At 38.4% G+C, this 20,981-nt stretch overlaps 1 protein-coding gene across 3 annotated transcripts in view; it reads right to left on the bottom strand.

Annotated features, from left to right (window-relative positions):
• Window positions 1-805: 805 nt before the first annotated feature.
• LOC134532579 (beta-glucuronidase-like) overlaps window positions 806-20,981 on the bottom strand; it is a 39,511-nt gene continuing 19,335 nt past the window's right edge. The window contains exons 1-13 of one of the 3 annotated variants that reach the window (XM_063369124.1): window positions 19,797-20,160; window positions 18,164-18,380; window positions 16,728-16,901; window positions 15,319-15,494; window positions 10,198-10,340; window positions 9,457-9,662; window positions 8,622-8,768; window positions 5,393-5,565; window positions 4,346-4,489; window positions 3,554-3,638; window positions 2,851-3,030; window positions 1,833-1,971; window positions 806-1,035 (exon numbers count right to left, since the gene is read on the bottom strand). In XM_063369124.1, the coding sequence (XP_063225194.1) occupies window positions 884-1,035; window positions 1,833-1,971; window positions 2,851-3,030; window positions 3,554-3,638; window positions 4,346-4,489; window positions 5,393-5,565; window positions 8,622-8,768; window positions 9,457-9,662; window positions 10,198-10,340; window positions 15,319-15,494; window positions 16,728-16,901; window positions 18,164-18,380; window positions 19,797-19,798 (1,938 nt within the window). In that variant the 5' untranslated portion in view covers window positions 19,799-20,160 and the 3' untranslated portion in view covers window positions 806-883. Of the gene's footprint in view, window positions 1,036-1,832; window positions 1,972-2,850; window positions 3,031-3,553; window positions 3,639-4,345; window positions 4,490-5,392; window positions 5,566-8,621; window positions 8,769-9,456; window positions 9,663-10,197; window positions 10,341-15,318; window positions 15,495-16,727; window positions 16,902-18,163; window positions 18,381-19,492; window positions 19,646-19,796; window positions 20,161-20,981 lie in introns of those variants that run through there. The other 2 variants (XM_063369125.1, XM_063369123.1) reach the window with 2 other exon arrangements.

The following is a 20,981-nucleotide window of genomic DNA, read 5'->3' as shown; positions in this document are numbered from 1 at the left end:
TTTGCATCCATCCTTGGCTATAATTGTTAGATTACCTCTTTGAAAACCTTTTATTCAGCATAATTTATTCAGTATTTTTAGGATAGTGTTACACGCAGTTGAAGGTTCACGTGAATGTACTTCACCTGTTTACACTGTCCCATGAAGCTCATGGAAGCCTTCAACACTCTGTATTACTTCATCCACCTGAATCTGCTCTTCACCTCTGCACTTATTTTTTTTTTTTTTGCTACAGGAGAATCCAGACAAACATTCTCTCTTCAGCATTAGTCTCACTGACTTGCGATGCACTTTTGTGTAACTAGTTTTAGTGTAGTGACGGGAGTTAGATGTTGAGACAGCTTGTATATTAGCGAATTTGCTTCGCTGTCTTGGGTCTTGAGCATCCCTCTAAGTGATTCCGTCTGTCTGGGCCGGATGTTGACTGTTGATCCAGTGATCGTTTCTGAAGCAAGACCGAGCTCGAACGGAGGGTGAGTTCGTGACCTGGTGAGTTGGTGCAGAATGGACATCTCTTGGACGATGGTGAGAACGGCGTGATCCAGACATTTTTTTTGCAGCATTATGGTAAAATTTAAGTTAAAGAAACAAGGTAAAAGTTAGTAATAAACTTACTCAACTTACCCATAACACTTAACTGAGTGGAGTATCATGAAATCAAGCAATTATTAAAATTAATTAGCTGTGTATTATGTATCTTCATGATTATCATTACAATAATTACAATAAAACACTCGTTAAATGAAAAACTGGGTTTATACTACACAAGAGAACACGTTCAGGTTGTTCAATAGCACACCTAAGATTAGTAACACACCAATACTTTATTGCAACCCAAGCTATCACACACTAATAAATGCACAGAACAAACGGAAAGCGCCGGCTACAGTTCCGAGTGCAGCTCCTGGGGCCAGCTGAAGGCGTCAATCTTTGAGGCGAGCTGCCTGTAGCGCGTCCTCAGAGTGTACGCCGAGGCTTTCGGCTGCCGCTGGCGGGTGAAGACGCCTTTGTGGTTGCCAACTACTCGTGTGGTATCTGCAACACCCGTGTGGTACTGGCTTCATTTCAGTGTGCTATGACACCACGTGTGGATCTAGTTATGTACTTCATTAAATTTATAAAGTAATCACAATACTAGCACCTCAATTTTTCAAGACAAATGAACTGAATATTCCAGTAAATCAAACAAATATATCTAATCAAAGATATCATTTAATCCCAAAACCTGTCATAAATAACTAGTCATTCTAATCAACAAATTGAGGGTAGAAGTTATATGATTTTAAAAATCACTTTTTTTTTTGTTTGGCTTTGTAAATGGTGTGCAAATTACAACTGATGGCTTCTTACATATTACAAATTTATTTAATTGCAAGGCATACTTATATATTCGTATTTATTAAGATTCAAAGATTCGCCAGAAAACTAATTAGTAATGAACAATGTAAGTGAAGCTCCTGTTTATTTCACCAAGAACGCAAATGTCAAAGAACCTCTCCTTATTCAAAATGAAAGCAGTGGAAGGTAAACTACTACAGCCTAAGGAGAAACCTATTGGCCAGTGGTAGGGATTAGTTAATTAGTACTTATAAGAACTTAGTACTAATATTATCATCCACATATTTATAATAGATATGTTTATTAAATTGCAGAGAAATTAAGTACATTTGTAGGTAAACGTTTTCCTTTACTGGAATTTAGTATAAAATGGGGAATGCTTCTTATAATCGATGGCCTCGAAATATTAGAACACCCAAAACTCAAGAAAATCACAGCTTGTCTATTATATACCTACATACATTATAGTGCATGAAATACTTGATGCGGCTCACCTTGGCGAGTAGCAAAGTCTGCGAAGTTCCAGATCATCTCGCCGATGAAGAAGTCTTCTTGCCGCAGCTTGTCGAAGGCCTGGAAGTGGCGTTGCAACAGCTCCACCTGGTAGTCCTCGGTCCACACGAACGACGGCAGCTGTTGGCAACAACCCAGATGGAGGAGCCTGCTACAGATCCTCTACCTCACAACTGAAGATGTTGAGTCACCACACACCATCAACTGCTTCCAACCTGCGGCCAGGTCAGCTCCATCTTCCTGTCACTCCACCATTCTTCATTGTTAAATCTGTTCCATTATTCTCCTCTCTCTTGCACTCCTTTTTTTAACTATCTGCTGTTCCCACCTCTTCCTTGGTCTTCCTTCGGGTCTTCTTCCTGTGTGTGTTAACTCCATCATTTTCCTAGGCAGTCTCTCTGTTCCTATTTTCTGTACATGGTGATACCATCTCATCCCTGCTTTTCTATGATCTAATTTAAGTCCTGTACCCTTGCTCTTGCTTGCACCATCACATTCCTGATGCTGTCTCGCCTCGTACCTGCCAACATACTCCTATTGCTCTGATCTGGCCATCAGTGGGCACACAGTAGGCATTGTACAACATTTGTTTGCATTTTAATGGCACCTTCTTCTTCCAGACCATATCTCTCATACACCTCTCCTTGGCAGTTACTATTTTGTTAAATGCGTTCTAATTCCTAAGTACTTTAACTCTATCATTTCCAGAGAGACTACCTAGTAAAATGACGTAGTTAAAGAACACAGGAAGAAGACCCCAAGGAAGACCAAGGAGGTGAGAAGAGCAGATAGTTAAAGGGGTGTAGGAGAGAGGAGAAGAATGAGACAGAGTGAATGGCAGAATGGTGGATGGATAGACGAAGAGGAAGATGGAGACATTTTACTTTGCTAACTCGGGCGCAGGCTAGAAGCAGTTGATGATGGTGATGATTATAATGGAAATACACAAAGTGAAATGTATGACTAAATGCTTAAGAATAACAAACTAAGACTGCTCACCGTGTGCAGGCCTGAAATGGCATCTGCGCCATACTCGCTAATGAATATGAACTTGTTGCTGAAACGGTTGTGCCACTCGGAAAAATCGGACACGACCTGCCGCACTATCAATTCCACACGGCCCGTGTCATAGTACCAGGCACTGTAGCGGTTCAAGCCAATGATGTCGACAAACTCAGCCTGCAGGAAAAACACAACACTTGATCCATTGAGCTCCCACTCACACAGCCCAGTGCACTGCAATTCAACCCTCAACTTTCTGTGAAATTTAAATGTCTAATGCTTAAAAAGGCGAGTACTTACGATTTTTTACCCTTACTTTTTGTGTTCTTATCTGAGATGTTACAATCTTCATACATATATTGAAACACTTAAAAAAAAGTGTGGTTATAAATTTGACATCACTAATAAGCAGTGGTGGCTGGTAGGAGAAGGAGAAAGAAAGAGAAATAGAGATACTACAAATACAATGAGGCTAATCATGCTCATTAAATAAGCATACTTAATTGTTGTTACTTTGGTAGTGTAAAAAAAAAAACATTTAAAAGGGACTACATAGAAATATACTTTGTGAACACAATTAATACAATTATTAAAACTAGTCACAGGAATAAAAAGGACTCATACAATTGCAATGCACATTAAGCAAAACTGCAAACCAAATACAGAACAAACAAAAAAAAATGGCATATAAAAAACTTACTGCTTGATCTTTGTCGTATTGTTGGTTGGTGACAAAAGCAATTGGTCGTGATGCATCCAGCGATCTTGTAAAATTTGCCACCTCCCTGTAAAAAAAAAATTGGTTGTCTGTAAAGGCAGTTTACGGACGATAGTTTAACGTGACGTCATAACAAAACATTGATGAACTGATTGCATACTTTTATGAATAAAATTGAATCATTTTTATTGAATTATTACTATTTTTATGGATACAAAGAAGAAGTGAAATGAAATCTACAATTTAATTGCTAAATTTACTTTTATTTACACTGATTAATTCAAATATGTTTATTACTTTAACGAAGAGATTATTTTAACTATAACTTTTATACATGTTTGCTATTTAACTTCTTCCAATCTGTGTTATTCTGTTAAGGATACGACGATGATAGGAAAAGTATGAAACAGATGGGAGTGTTTCAAGTTTAATGTGACTCGAAAAAGTCAAATCGATGGTTGTTCCAATCGAGTGGAAGAGAAATAGATGCGTCGCAAGCGTACAATGAGCGTAACGGGACAATGAGTCATCCTTTTTCGTGCGTGCAGCCGGCGTTCAACGATTTATTAGACCACACGTCAAAAAAGTATAAAGGTTGTTTTTATATCCTTAAAATCTCTCTTCAGCTATTAGCTACGTAATGAAAACTTCTTTTATTGTTAAACAATAACTCAAACAAGAAAAACATTAAATCAGTGGTACGTAAATGCTCCGGCAACCTGGCTCGCGAACAGCAGGAGAGCTGGTGCCACAGTGGTGCACCGGGGTACGTACTTGTAGTGCGGCCCCGCCGCTTGCTGCTGGGTACTAGCTTCGTTGGACAGCGACCACATCACCACGCACGCACGGTTCTTGTCTCGCTGCACCAGCTCCTTCATCACGGCTTTGTGCTTCTCCAGCAGCACGTCGTCGAAGTTTCTGCCCGCGAAACAGAGTCACATGAGAACACAACCAGTCAGAACACAAATCGCCACTCACAGAGAAGGAAACTAGACAAGCAGCACACAGCCATGTGTGAACTCAACCAGCCACTCACAGGGCAGGAAGCTAGTCAAGCAACACACAGCCGTGTGTGAACACAACCAGCCACTCACAGAGAAGGAAACCAGACAAGCAGCACTGAGCGATGTATAAACACAACCAGCCACTCACAGGGCAGAAAGCTAGTCAAGCAACACACAGCCATGTGTGAACACAACCAGCCACTCACAGGTAAAGAAGCCGACCAAAGAACAAAGAGCCTCGTGCGAACACAACCAGCAATCACAGGGCAGGAAGCCAGTCAAGCAACACACAGCCATGTGTGAACACAACCAGCCACTCACAGGTAAAGAAGCCGACCAAAGAACAAAGAGCCTCGTGCGAACACAACCAGCAATCACAGGGCAGGAAGCCAGCCAAGCAACACACAGCCATGTGTGAACACAACCAGCCACTCACAGGTAAAGAAGCCGACCAAAGAACAAAGAGCCTCGTGCGAACACAACCAGCAATCACAGGGCAGGAAGCCAGTCAAGCAACACACAGCCGTGTGTGAACACAACCAGCCACTCACAGGTAAAGAAGCCGACCAAAGAACAAAGAGCCTCGTGCGAACACAACCAGCAATCACAGGGCAGGAAGCCAGCCAAGCAACACACAGCCATGTGTGAACACAACCAGCCACTCACAGGGCAGGAAGCCAGCCAAGCTACACACAGCCGTGTGTGAACACAACCAGCCACTCACAGGACAGGAAGCCAGCCAAGCAACACACAGCCATGTGTAAACTCAACCAGCCACTCACAGGGCAGGAAGCCAGCCAAGCTCGGAGGAACTTACTCCAGGTTGACTGCCGGGGACTCGTCGACCACCATGATGCCCAGCGTGTCTGCCATCTCCATGATCTCCTCCGCGTACGGGTAGTGGGATGTGCGGAAGGAGTTGGCCCCCAGCCAGTCTATGAGGTTATAGTCGCGGGTCACAAGGGGCAGGTCCAGGCCCTTGCCGCGGATCTGCGGAAACCACGTTCCTGTCGGTGACGCCACGACCGCCCGCCCTTTTGAACTCTTCTTCGAACCCGCTGACAAGTGATGTACGGAAATATTAGCAAGGTATAAGGTATGTACTTCTAACGCACTACTGGATGGTAGATGTTCTTCGTAAAAATGTGACCACTCATTGTTAAAAGAGATTTCCTTAACACACACTACTCAATGTCAAAGGAAAATCATTTAAACCCAGAAGTTAGTCAAAGGCATGATGCCTTCTCTGTCTATGAGAGAACCATTCTGCATACAAATAAAGGACTGTACTCACAACTATGTATACAATCGCAGCAGAACAGTCATAGTGCCTAGTTTAATAATGTATGTTCAATTTGCAAAGGTTTTGAATTTGTTTAAAGATGTTCCAGCAACATATTTATAAAAACCTGTTTAAGCAACTTTGACCATGTTTTGAATTTTACGACCGATATTTTATTATATTAACATAGTCAGTTCAACGTTAGAATCAGTTATTGTTTTTGGATCAGTTGGACGGTTTCCCAGTCTCAGAATGAAAGAAAGTAAGGGAGCGTGACATTCAGATGCCCACCTGAGTGAAGTACTATAGTTATTTTCTCATTATCATTAATGGAAAATTCCCGCATGTAGACACATGCATGTGCAGCTAGGAAATTGTGTGAAGTTGCAAATATGCAGTAGACTATTTTCAACAGCCAATAAGGATGAACCATGCCCTTATTTTAATATTTTGCTCCAGAAATTCAGGGAACACAAGTCATATTTCCTAACTTAGGGAGCTAATTTCCTTATAAGATAATGTTTGTAGTGTTTGGTCCACAGGGCTGCCTCACTCTGTTCTACTTTGGCAAAGAAGGCAGCTGCATTGTCCAAATAGTATGTTGGTAGATACTGTCCTGGCTGGTCATATCTAGCAGCGGCTCACCAAAAAACAATGTAGAATTAATTTTGATATTTGCTTCGCATCAAAAAACTAGTGTTTGTACAGGCTTGGTTGTAGTTAAACCACAGTCAGAATATACAGTAAAACAATGATATATTATGTTTATGAGGCAAGTTTGATAGGTGCAGGAGGGCCCAGTGGATTTCAAGAGCGTTAATACAACTAAATTACAGTTATGGCCACAGTACGTTGAATAATAATAAAAGGAGTGTTGTGTTTACTTTATAATAGTTCATACACTCTCCTACACTCTGTTAAAAGGCTCTCAGTGTAATAGGGTTTAAATAATAAATAGTTCTCTTTGGCTATTTATTGCTCTGTCGAATATATATTCTTTGATAATTTTTAAAATTGATATATGGGCGCCACCCTTATGCACGACTTAATTTCCTTACTATGTCAAGGTTAATGTAGTGTGGTACATAAGAGAAAGATTAAATATTCTCACAATTTAAATCTTCAAAGGGCATGAGACTAAACAACAGACAAATTGAAATCATAGGGAAAACATACATAGGCACTGTAAAATAACAACAGGGTAACATATAGTTAACACAAATATTCTTTAATCAAATAAAAATATAATTAATTTATGGTTGGACCAGTGGTATACTATTCATATTTTCTAAATTACTGGAGTTATGTTGCACACATGATGAAACCAAAACAAAAGTTCATACAGTTCAAATTTATTATTCCTGTTGAATCTCAATTTATAATCGGAAACTAGCGTGAGAAAAATAATGTTTATTTGTTGTGTTCGTGATTAAAGCTAATTTTGATATACCGCGGCTGAACTCAATAGATAATTGCGGTAAAGCATCGTGAGAGCTCTGTCTCAGTTCACCTCTGGGTGTAAGAACTAAATCAAGTGTAGAACAAGATACGTAATTGTTTTAATAAAATGTTTGTCTCAATAGGTTCTTTAACGTACTCAGCAATAAAATGCAATGTTTATAAATCCGTTGGCAATATTACGATGCTTGTAATTAGAAAAACAGTTCAATTAGGATAGCATCATGAGTCGTTGTTTTACTCACTGTAAATCACTCCTAAATACACGTCTTTTAGCACGTGCCCTAATTAAACAACATGTAATATAGGTTTAAACGACATTTTAAACATCCTAGTAGTAGGATGATCTACCCAGCTATTTAATTCTGTTGATTTTTGTGGGGATTTAAACCCGGGCTATGTAGCCATCATCATCGTTGTTCCAAGACTCTTACCGTTAATTCAGTAATGAAGCTTATCTTAAGTAACACGGCCTCTGATTGGCCGAGACACTAAGATTGTTGACTTAATTATCATGTCAAAAACAAACACAGACAATTAACAATACAAATTAATACACTAAAATGCCTTAAATTTAAAATATGATTTTACAACAATGAAAGTTTTGTTATGCAAATTATGTATAAAAAGTTCAATTTGCCGTTAAAGTCCATTGCTCCCTAGAGGGGTCTTGCTAATTGAGCTTCGACGTCACTCAGATAACACCATAGAGTATGGTAGTTGCAGATACGTCCAAACACACAACAATAAAACAAAACATAAAAATGTCAACAAATAATAATAATAATAAAAATGTTATTTAAATAAAACAAAACACTTTCTGTGCGTAGGACAGTCATGTTTCAGCACAACGTTACAAGTTTATATGTATTTAATTGTGGAGTTCAAAAAGTTTTACATTAAATAAAAGGGAGGGGCCCAGATGGCCTTGTGACTATTGCACATTCCTCTAAAACCATTATTGATAAAACCAGGAAGAGAAAGAGGTGAAAAATTAATAAATCTAAACCAACTAAACTACCTAAAATTAAAATTTTGATTTATATTTTGAAATTTTATTTTAATTTTGGGAAACATTTTACAAAATTATCGTCCACTACATTTAAGACAGCACCTTAACGCTTTCATCCCTGACTTTATATAAAAATGTCACACACTGGAGGTTAGTATGTAATAAATGAAAATGACATGATAGTAATGTGTTTTTACATCAAGAACCATCATGCAATCTAGTTTTAGGGAAACTGAGATATCAGAAGTGCTTGGATTAGTACGGCCATGGATGTACCGAGTGTGCAATACTTACGTCTGAGTCCTCATGCTTTCCAAAACCTCGAAGGTAAACTGGTCGATCATTTATAAGGAACTTCCCATTTTTCCAGCGCAAAGATCGAATTCCTACTGAAAGACGGTAGACATCTTCAGTGACATTTGCTGTAGACACCAAACGTACCTAACAATCAAAAAGGAGTTTCTTTTGCTAACTAGATCACAAACCACAAACATAAGAGAACTTACATAAATGTAAAACATTAATATTTATAAATGTGATACAACAGAAACATTAACATGGTACAACCATACCATTTGAAATAGTGATATATTGTAAAATCTCCCATTATAATAGCCAGTAAATTATGAATAAGTATGAAAGTAGAAACAAGTTCCTTTCTAGAAGTAGATCATATAAAATATAATGAATATAGTCAAGTGAAAATGAAAAACCAAAGTAGTAGAAGTAACTAAATCCTCTTGAGATCGAAAAGCACTAAAATAAAATGTAAATTGGTACAAAACACAAACAGGTAAATTTCAAGGAATATAAAAATGTTTTAAAATATGTCAACGAAAAATATAAAATTTGCTAGAAAAGTATCATAGTGGATTTTTTTTTAACATAACTTCTAACATGTACTACAATGACCCATCCCTACTTATGACTCTTTCAGTATTCAAAATTACCAAAAATGTTGACACTTGTTAAATAATGTCACTTGAAGAAGGATGACTGGAAACCACCACAAACAATGGGACACATGTATCAGGTCATACAGGAGAGTCTGCAGAATCGTACTACTCTACGTGATACGTGATAGTACAGTAGCAGGTAGTGCAAAGTGCCGCAGGACTGAGGTTCTCACCAGCAACGTGTAGCGATGTCCCGGGGACGCGTGCATGTACACCGGCCACCACAGCTTGGCATCGGGCACTGCAATCTCTCCCGTGCATCCCCGCGTCTCCGCAGCCACGACAGACCTGCCGTCCAGAAGCTGCACCGCGCAGCGCGAGCTACCGCCGTCCGTCTCCTTGTCGCTCAGACTGTGCGTCACTTCGTACTTGACGAGTCCTGCATTGCACACAACATGCTTGCATGATGACCAGAACAATGCTGGCATTGTGGTGGGAACAGGAAGCACCCTTTCTATCGACTAACTAACTTACATTTTTTTATACAGAGAGAAGACCCAGATAAAATTTAATATTGCATTAAAAAGTTTTTGCATGTTATGCACATTCATTAAACGAAAAAAATTGCCAAAAAATAAATTTTAGTTGTTCAGCAATGTTGACCAATTAATTATAATCATAAAAATACTGTGGTTGGTTTTTTTTAATCACAATATCAGAAGGGAAAAAACCCAGAAAATGGAAATATTTAATGCAAAAACATAAAATAGGCGTTAAATACAAAAAAAAATACGTACTTACTTGATTAGTACCTATTAAAAGTCAAATTAATTGAAACTTTAATGCTACTACTTTTCAATACAGAAGCTAATGCATTCTCATAAAATGAGAGCACACGTGGAAATTTTTCAAAAACAAGTAATGTCATTTTTTATTCAACTAAATTGAAAACTAACTCTCTTTAAGAAGCTAACCTGCTCCATTGGACACCTCGGTGACGACTGTGATGTCATCAATGTACGTCTGAGGCACGGTGTACAGGTACACGGGGCGGTGTATCCCGGCGTAGTTGAAGAAGTCGAAGCTGTACGAGTTTATCACGTAGCCTTCTGGGTACCTGCAGGAATCATGGTACCTCTGGTTCATGCTGGTTCGGTTAAAAAACATTGAGTGTGTTTGTACCTTTCACAATAAATATTTTTTTAAAGTTAATATCTCTAATCACCACTATTGGAATCTGTTCAAAACAGACTTGATATTGAATGATTAAAAAAAAAAAAATTAACTTCATTATAAAATCATTCTCAACTATTGCTGGCAAGTTAAGTTTCATTAAAATTTACAACAGATCATAGAGACTTTAATGCAGCATCTTTGTATTGACCAGTTTTTCTAGTTTGAATTTAACAGTCAGTAACAAAAAAATTTTTCCATCCAATATTAAAAAAATTAATAAAAATTTTAATGCTTTGAAATAAAATATTTAAACACATTATCCACATTAAAATTTGTTTTGTTAGGTAAACAGTTCTAAAAATAGAAATGAAACAACAGGAATGAGAGTACTTTAAATGGTTGATAACTGTAACAAAGGTGATGGACAGCGATGGTTAAGAATGAAGATTTCAGTGACGCAAATGCTATCACAAAACCCTCTAATAAACTGTCAATTCCAAAAAATACAAGACAATAACAACACAATCTTGTGAAAGTGGAGATAAGATGACTGGCTTTCGAAGAATCTGCAGTAGGAAAGATATTCCACATCTTCTAAATTCCTACAACAAAACATATTGAGTCCTTTGAATAGTTCTTGCAAGGGGGAAGATAGTTTTCAAACATTATGTTGTGACGTCGTCCGACCGAAGGCCACCCTAAAGCCCGACCTGCAACTGCCAGTATTCAACCCCGCTAACGGAACGCGCCCCTAGCCATGGCCCACCCGAGTCAGGTGAGCCACCAGCAGACGAGGTAGAACCCGGCCCCATAATAAACAGACCGACATTACAGTCGATCACTTTGATAAAACACACACAGAATATAAACAACATTACGTATAAGTTAAACGTTCGCTTAATGAAAGTGCGACGTAGGAGTGCCCGGGCACTCACGTGTGAAAATGTGTCAATACGTGTGTGAGTGTTCCCCTGGCGGCCTTCTGCCTAGATTAGTTAAGTATTTCATGTGACATAATTATTAACCCCTTGTGTTTCGTTATTACCCCCCACCGGAGCAGTCCGGCAAGAGACGAACAGTCTCTGGTGTGACGTATAGTTTAAAAAACATAATTCGTAAACATACTAACTCTAAATTGTAGAAGGGATGAGTAATGTTAATTTAGCCTTAATAATTAATGTAGGAATTTAGCACCCTTAAAATCTCTTATTAACGTGTTAAATTGGAAAATAACGTAATGAGGTCAACCCTGGCGCGAGGAACACCGAGCCTCGGCCGGACGCCATGACACAACGGCAGTACAGCGCGACTCGTGGACCGGGGCGGACGCACGTCCCACGGAGAGACATCATCCATTGTCTGCATTGAACTCACTTCTGGTAATTATAGTCACTTCCTCGAAACCTCTTTTTATTAATCTCTCCGTGCGTACCCGGTCCAGATTTTAGGTCCAGGACTTAATCCGGCCGCATAAATTTTAAAACCCCCTGCACCACACTTGGTCTGCGGGGTAGTTTTCAGTATACGGCACGGGCCGCCTCCCGAACCACAGAACTTGAATTAAAGCCAGTCGCCCCGGCGCTGACACCACCCCGTAAGGGAACTTGGACGAATTTAGCTGCGGTCCGCGCTCCACTACAGTGGACGCGAACACCGCCTCGAGACATAGATATACGGGATTGGCCGCCTCCAATCGTCCTCACCCCCCTTTTGTGTAACCATGCTCAGAACCGCCTAGTGCCACGCTAATACGTAACATTTTAGTAATTTTGTGCGACGCCTTGAACCTGGAACATTCTTGAGTAAACTTGTGCAACGCGCCACCACGTAACATTTCAGTAAACTTGTGGCACGCCTTCATTACGTAACTTTTCAGAATAACTTTGTGTAATTGTGTAACTTATGTATTGTGTGACGTCACCCTCTGTACGACGTGGTGTGTAATCCCCGGTATTACACCAAACCCACAGTCGCATGAATAAACGACGCACGTCATTTGCTGCATTAATTCAGCGCCTAATCAATTAGCCAAACAACTCCCAACCACCACCAAGTAGGGAATCCCTCACATCCCACGCAACACCGCCGACGGTCCTAGTGGGCCACGCAGGGGCAACCGACCCCACGACCCACCTATCGACTAGAAACAGAGCTAGTCTGGTGCCCATCCGGAAACACTACATCGACAACAGCCATTCCCGCTAGGAGCCGCACCGGGACTCGAGCCCGAGACCCCGGACGATGGCAGTTGGACATATTACATTTGCTAGTTATGGCAATGGCATATGTCCAACATAATGTTTTAAATCAGGAATTATTAAAATAAAACTAAATGATGCTTCCAGCAATGATCGGAACCCAAGAAGCGTGCCAGCGGTGGTCGCATGGGGTGTGCGAAACTTCAACAAATCATGGTCGAATCAAAGACTAATTTCCTTAGACTTTATTTATTTTTTTTGGTTTGGAAAAGGGGGGGGGGGGGGGGGGGGGGGGTAGGATTCTGAAGATACTTTCTTAGAACATAATATGTTAAAAAATGGATTTAACTCGTCATATTGTACAAAAATATACAATGCTAACTTGATCAGTTATTTTTAAAGATGGCAGCTGAGCAATATTTAAAATTTGTATAACAAATAACAATGATGATTACTTTATTTTTAATATTTGCATTTTTTTGCAAAAGAAAATAATTAAAAATTAATTTCCATACTGTAATAATACAACCCAATAATATTTAAAAGCTTAAAGATCAAATTCATTTAGTCTTTGTGAGACAGACAGAATATTAGGCCCTTTACTTTAATTAAATAAAATAATTTTAATAAATGTGTGGTTTTATTTTAATTTCCAATATGTGTCTCACTCTAACTCACATCATATGCTCTCACTGTCAATCTTACACACACACTCACACACACACACAAATTTAATTGTATTCATTCTATCACAGTATGGAAATTATTTTGAAATGTTCTTTTGAAACAAAATATAAATTTTTTTTTTTTTTATATAGAAGTGGGCAGTGTTGTAACATTTTGAAACCCTACTTGGATAACCCATCTTTTAAAATAACTTTCCAAATTAGCAAAGTACATTTTTTTTATTGTATCAAAAGTAAAAGATACCAGATTAAACATTTTTGCTGCATAGGTTGTGCAAAGAAATTATGTTTCCCCTCAAAAGAATAACATGTATGATTTTATTTTGAATTTTTATCAATAAAAGGGTTATTCAGGATTGCATAGCAAAAATTATAACTAATATGGAAATTTGTAGTTACAATATCTAACAATTTAGTGCAGGTTGCAGACTTTAAAACTTTAGAAAAAGTACATATAACTGAAAAACTAGCCAATAAATTTTTATTCAGAACCACTTAATTTGGCCTGTCAACATTCTATGCTTGGTGTAGAGTTCTACAACATCCTTCAAACTTACTTTAGTCACACCTTTTTTATTTTATCACCTACAGAACAAATTTTACATTTTTGTTACCCAGAAATAGAAAAATATGATATTGTACACACATACATGCCTCCTAACCAGAGACAATCCTACTATTTTTTTATTCTCTCTCTCTCACAACCAGAAACCTGTACTAAGGGGAATATTAACAGGAGAAATCTATGCACTTCAACCAATTTGATCATATTCTTAAGGATATTTTAAAATTAAACGGCAGTGCCCGGTTTCAAGATACATATTTAAAACGATGCTTAGTTGTGTGCATATAATTGTAATGTTTTCACATTCTTTAAAACTAATCTTGCTACCAAATCAGTAATTTATTATTTTTTTTTTGCTTTATTATTTACAAGCAGTAAAAATTATTTGGCTTTCTAAATGTTTCTTGCACTGTTCTTTTTCAGTTTATGGTAAGCAGGATGTGCTGATTAAACACCTTTCCTAAGCACTCAAAGAACTTAATTTGGCAAAATATTTAAGTACTCTTGGACTTTGGCTTTGTCTACAGCAAAGACTTAGATCTTTTTCTTAGATTTTATTAGAATTGAAAAAAATTCTGGGTGGCTGTATTTTGGACTACATGAATTTCCATTGTGCTGAACGGGAATGTTGTGTATGAAATAAATAAAATATTTTAACAAGACTGATTTTGCTTTATTTCTTGACGTGAATTCGATGAATGTCTTACTAAACGGTCGGGTGGCCATGCCAGAAAAATTTTGATAGCATAATTTGTGACACCAAACCACAACTCGGCCCATCGTTCATAAACACTGGGTCAACTGACTCCATATCAACATCAGAATCATCAGAGAGCACATCCATGTCCATTACCAAACAATTTTCTGCATTCCCCGTCGCTTATCGCGAGGCAGACGGCTGTGGCTTGCTCGAGCACAAATTTTGCGCATCGTTCAGGGGCTCATTTTGGCCCACTGACTAATTTCTCTCGGCTATTATTTGCCTCATTCGGTACCTATGACACTTCTCTGCCTTTTTAATTGCTTCTGCTCAGCATTTTCGTTTGTTCTTTCTATTCTCCAACAAAAACCATTTTTGTTTAGGCATTTTGTGATTCTTTATAGTTATTTCACTCAACTAGCACCACTTAGTGCTCTCTCATGAACAAATCAAAGTTAAAATCACGTAAATCTGTCAATTACTTTTGGGGTGACAGCTGTCATTGACTTCAATTCGTTCATTATGTCATCACTGTAAATGTTAACCAGGTGAGTCATGCGTAACGACCACGAGCAATATCTACTCTACTAAGATATAGTATTTACTTCAACTCTGTAGCTTTCATAGTTTATAACAACTCTTATGAGTTTTTAAGTGGTGTCGAGTCCTCAGCCGAAGTGACACACAACCCGAGATTAAAGACATTCCTATTCCTGTTCGGAAATTCGTTTGAGAAGTGGTGTTGGTACACAATGGTCGTCGGAACTCACTTGTCCGTGTCGTTGGAGTGGGTGACAGAGCCCTGCGGGATGGTGTGATGGGTGAGAGTGTTGTTGACGGCGACCGTCAGGAGGTTGGGGGCGCCGTACCGCAAGTGCGCAGTCACCTCTCCCCCGAAGGGCAGGTGACCCCCGGAGTGCTCCGCCACCGCTGCCCCGTTCAGCCACTGTGACAGTCCATCCCCTCACGTACTCCCCTTTAACTTCATCAGCTACTGTGCTCCAATTACATGTTCAGATTAAATAATAATTGTTAGAGAGAGTAAACTTGTTCAAATCAATAGAGCAAACATATGGCTAGTATAAATATGATAACGGCAAAGTATCAAAATGTGTGTTCTTTCTGTTTGAGCAGAATTGGTCCCACAGTGACCGCACTATCTCCCCAGTCGGTCGTACCTGAACCCATTGTTTTGACCTGGCTTCGTAAGATCGGCTGTAAATACACCAGTGAAGCCACGCACTGGATGTTTCTTTGGACCGACACAGCACACTCAGGTCATGCAGCTACTAAGTTTATTTCAGGAGAAAAAAACTTGGCGGATGTTGCAGCGGCAAAGATGGGTTTCTCAGGGTGCTTCAGTTCTGCCCATCTGTGCATTTTGTCAGTGCTGTATTCATCACCTCGCATCAACTCTAATGACTCAATATTGACAAGATGTTAAGTCACAATTCATTCATTCAAACTACTAAACTAGAGCTTCAAGTCACACAGGCCACTGGGAGAACACTGCAGTTCTCTCCAACGCACGAGCATGTCTCCCGATCATACATCCTCGAGCGCACACACAGAATTTAATTAATAAAGCTGTTGCTACTAACATGTAGGGCAAAATAATTCAGTACATAATACTAAATGCTTTTTTGCAGAATTATTCCCACATACATACATTTCTACCTCTTGCCTCTATTCACAGAAAAAAAAAAGTCTGTTTAAGTTATCTTTCAAGTATCTTTGTGGTCTAGATAATGTCAATTTTCATATATTGCATAGTATTTTGGATGTGCAAAATCTAGGGTTTTAACAAACCTAATAGATAAAAAATGTGAAGAAAAAATTTACTTTTTTTGGTGAGAATCTAGATTGCAAATGTTTGTACTTGAATGGGGCTTGTCATAGGATCAAGGGTTATTCGACACACACTAAAGAATCAGAAGCCAAGAACAAACACCTAAATATCATCTCACCAAAGCACTATTTACACGGAGAGTAAGCAAAATGTCGCAGCAGTCAATGAACACCTGATAGCAACTTGATTATGTACACGTTTGTAAAGCCTAACCTGCACCACGAAATAGCATGAATATTCCAGGTGTCTACTCATAGGATAGCATTTTTTTTTACTTTTACTTTAAAAAAGTAAAGTAAACTGTTTAAACTTGTAGCAATTGATCCTCACCACGACTGCATTGTAGTGCACGCTGCCGAAACGTAAGAAGACCCTGAGGCCATCTTCCTTCCAGCGTCCAGGCACGAAGAACTCCCGCTGGTACCAGACCCAGCCCACGTAGTCGCGGATACTGGCGTTCACTGTGACGTCGTTGTAGCTGGCCGGGACGGGCATGTTGATCCACTAGGAGGTTGTAACCACGGTGAAGACAATATCACACACTACTACACGTGATTCACACCACTGACCACCCTACCTTGTCAGAAGCACCTCAACTAGAGTGAACGATATGACCATCATCAAGAGTACTTAATATTTACTATGGACCTTAAATTAACATCTTAACTTTACTCAATAATTTTGGTCTTATTTTTTACAACAAAATTAATAAATAAGACTACATTATTCATGTAAAAACCAATAGTTATTATTAAAAATAAGAATTATTTGGTGTATTTACAACTATATTCATAAATGAATAAAATAAACTCACAATTTGAGATGCCAGGCAATTAATTTTTACACAGAATCCTAAGCTAAATTAAAAAAATGTAAACTAAGCTGAGTGGTGCACAGTTGCTACATGTTCCAAGCAGGAACGTAACTAGAGGGCGTCTGACGGGGCTTGTGTCTCAGGCCCTGCATTTGTGGGGGTGCTAAACTGGCACCTTAATTTTTATATTTTATTTTTTTACTTGAATATGGTAATGTTAGAACACAAAAAAAAATGGAGGGCAGATGAACTGAATGATTGACACTGATACATATATGTATGTTGTCAAATATTTAAAAACTGGTATTTGCCGCGTACTATCCAAATTGCGATATATGAGACACTAGAAATAAAATTAGTCCAAATAAATCAATTTATTTATTATCTAAGTTGAATAAAAAATATTTGGAATAGTGGAATTAATATAAGTTGGTGATTTGAGGTGTTGTCGGGAAAGATTTTGGTTTAGTTGGTTTAAAAAATAAGGGGGGGCGGGGGGGGCCACCAAGATTAGTTCTTGCCCCAGTTGGAAAATAATCTACTTTTGTCCCTGGTTTCAAGAGTTACTAAATGAGTCATTATTAATAATAGCTCTACTCTGCAAAGCACTGTGGAAAAAATATAGTTTTTTTTCCAGGGTAAAAGCCCCATGAAGCTACCCAAAATAAAAATCATTTTCATTAATATTCATATTTTTTGTGAGCCAAAGGTCATGTCATAAAAATATCTGTTAACTTACTGATTGATATTTGATGACTTTGATATATATGATATATTTGATATTTAATGACTTTGATAAATTATATTTTTTTCAATGTGTATTTGATAACTTTGATAATTGACTTTGTGATATTTATATTATTATTATTATTATTATTATTATTTGCTAGTTGATGGTGATATTCTTCACTGACTGGTTGACTGGCTAATGCGTACATCCCGTGAAGTGTACCTGGTCCAGCGCAGAGGCGTACCAGCTCTGCGTGAAGCCGGCCTCCTGGTCACCGGGCGGGGACGTGCGAAACCTCCAGATGCCGTCCAAGGTCTTCACCTCCCGAGTCTCCGACTGCTGGGGGTAGAGCACCCCGCCTCGCGCCGGCCAGCACACGGCCGCCAGCACCAGCCACACTGGCATCCCCATCTGACGTCTGTCCCTCGCTGTGTGCCGCCTGCGGGACCCCGCAGCTCTGAGCCACTCTCGCACGGCAGGAGGACCACCACATCCCGACGGGCAGCCATCCATACATGATTTTCACAAAAATATGACATCGTCCCGGGCTGCGCCCTTCTGTGCCCGATGTGCCACCACCTCCCCCCTTACACGCTGCGAGCCCCCTCCTTCCACCACCACCCTCTACGACGGCCCGCCGAAGTGTGTGTGTGTTCATGTGTCGGCCCGCGCCCACCGGTCCCGAGAGTTGCCGAGCGAAGACGAACGGTCAGTGAGTCGCGAGCGCTGCAAGAGGGCTTCATGCACCTGTCATCGTATTTCGGAGGTTTTGAGCGATGCAGGGGGAAACGGGCCTCGCCACACACGGGCTACGTCACGGTCCTGAGAACAGAGCAGTCCGGTCAACATACCCATTATACATGTGGTGGCGCCCTAAACTTCGACGAACACTTCAACCCCCATTGCGGTAGCAAATATGATTGATACATTTGAAAAAAAGATTTTTCTCTTGATTTATTTACAGATATAAACCTTATTTAAATACTGTAAAATAAAGATGTATATTTGATATTAAATAAAATTTTTTTCCATTTCTGAAAACAACTCAGATAAAATATTTGATCATACCTTTAAAACTAATAAAATATTGTACCAGCTAAAATTATTTATTTTTATTTAGAAAAAAATATTAACATGCTTAGAAGATACTGATTTGATTTAGCCTGATAATATTTTTACTTTCCATTTAAAAAGAGACTTCTTTAATTATGAATATCAAAAAACAGTTGCAGCATAGCATTATTATTTTTTTTCTTTTCAAAAATCAAGAAGACATAATCAATACATAACACCAACTTTATTGGTAACAATGTGGTTTTAGTTAACGTGCTTTATCACAGCTGTAACCCTGAGCTTCCATAAAAAAGAAAGTTATGCATAAAGTTGAAGGTTACAAATGAACCAATACTTTATTGAAACAGATCAATGTACTGACATGACAACCACATCATTCTCAAACAAATTTGATAAAGTAGTTACATACTCAATACATATGCAGTTTCTGAAGCCATATTTAAAAAGAAAAAAATAAGGAAAAACCTACAAACTCACTCAAAGTCAAAGCTGTGCTCCTTTAGCTCACTACAGTATGATTTTACCAAACAGCAGTTTAATTTCACCAATTTATTTTGCTGTAACTGTTCTTATATATCTTAAAAGAAATTCTTATCTTTAATTAGAGAGCACTAAACCTCTAACTTGAATGCAACATGCCAATCACATCAAAACATTAATTAAAATGGTAGGTAACAAAAAACACTCAACTGATACAATTCTCAAGAAGATAGCATAAACGTTATCATTGTGGTTTTAGCTGCATTATATAAACTAATCAAAATACGAAATAACACTCTACATTGTTCAGTGATTCCAAAACCAAACAGCACTTGAGTGAGCAGTTGCTACTCAGCAATCCTGCAAGCAGCACCTCACTGAATACTCACCATCGGTGGACTTATCACGGTGGACTTATCAAGGTGGACTTATCATGGTGGACTTATCGCAGCAGGTGTGATAAGTCAGCAGGAAAAGTGGTCTAACAGAACAGCTATGACTTTCGAAACTACTATTTAACTTTTAACTACGGCCTTCTTTGTACGGAACATCATGACATCGTGTATGACAGTTTCTGCTCAGTCTACCAAAATTACATACTAATAATACTTTATATAATAACTTTAATATCTTTACAAAGCCAGAAAAGAACATGGCTATAGGCACAAATTCAAAGATTCCTATTTTAGGTGTACAGAAAAATTTAATTTGGTGATAGCTACAATGATAAAACTAAAACAAACTTAAGAGCGAAAGTCCCGTTCGTTCCAGGTCATTATTTTATATTTACGTTCCACATGGTTTAACTTGCTGACTTTGTGAGTGGCTGAACTTTCATGAAATGAAACAATTATATATCATACTTTTTGTATAATTAGCCAGTAAAGTTGCATTTTTAAAATTTTTGTGCAGTATGGATAAAGATAATGAAATGGAATATGAAACAGGAACCTTTTAGGTTTGAAGTAAATTTTACTGGCTAGTATGTAATATAAATAATTTTTCTTGTCGAAAATATTATTTAATTTTATGTGGCCTTTTATAATCATCAGAATTTTTTATGATTTTAAAAAGGCTGAATGAAATTAAATTAATATATCTGAAAGAATTTGAAACTATACAACAGAGTAGCCACCAGTATTGCTTTTACACCCAAAAAATTTTGAGTTATTTATTCCATTTGTTTCTCATCCATACTGCCAAACATGTTTTGCTAGTTTTTTTATACATACATACATATACACACACACACACACTTCAAAAAACTTCCTAAAACTCATTAAAAAAAATTGATGTTTCAAAAAATGATGCTATTGAAGGAAATTAAATATAGTGTAACATAAACACAAATAAATAATCCATAAAAAATTTCAAACGACAATATTGATACAGATATGCCATAACCAATTTGTCAAAGTTGACAATTTTTAAACTGTCACAGATATAGTTGAGACCAACACGTAATTCATCGACGTGCTAAATATGT

The sequence above is a fragment of the Bacillus rossius genome, chromosome 6 (genome assembly GCF_032445375.1).
Source record: "Bacillus rossius redtenbacheri isolate Brsri chromosome 6, Brsri_v3, whole genome shotgun sequence".
Classification (NCBI taxonomy): domain Eukaryota; kingdom Metazoa; phylum Arthropoda; class Insecta; order Phasmatodea; family Bacillidae; genus Bacillus; species Bacillus rossius.
This window is presented reverse-complemented; position numbering and strand designations above follow the sequence as displayed.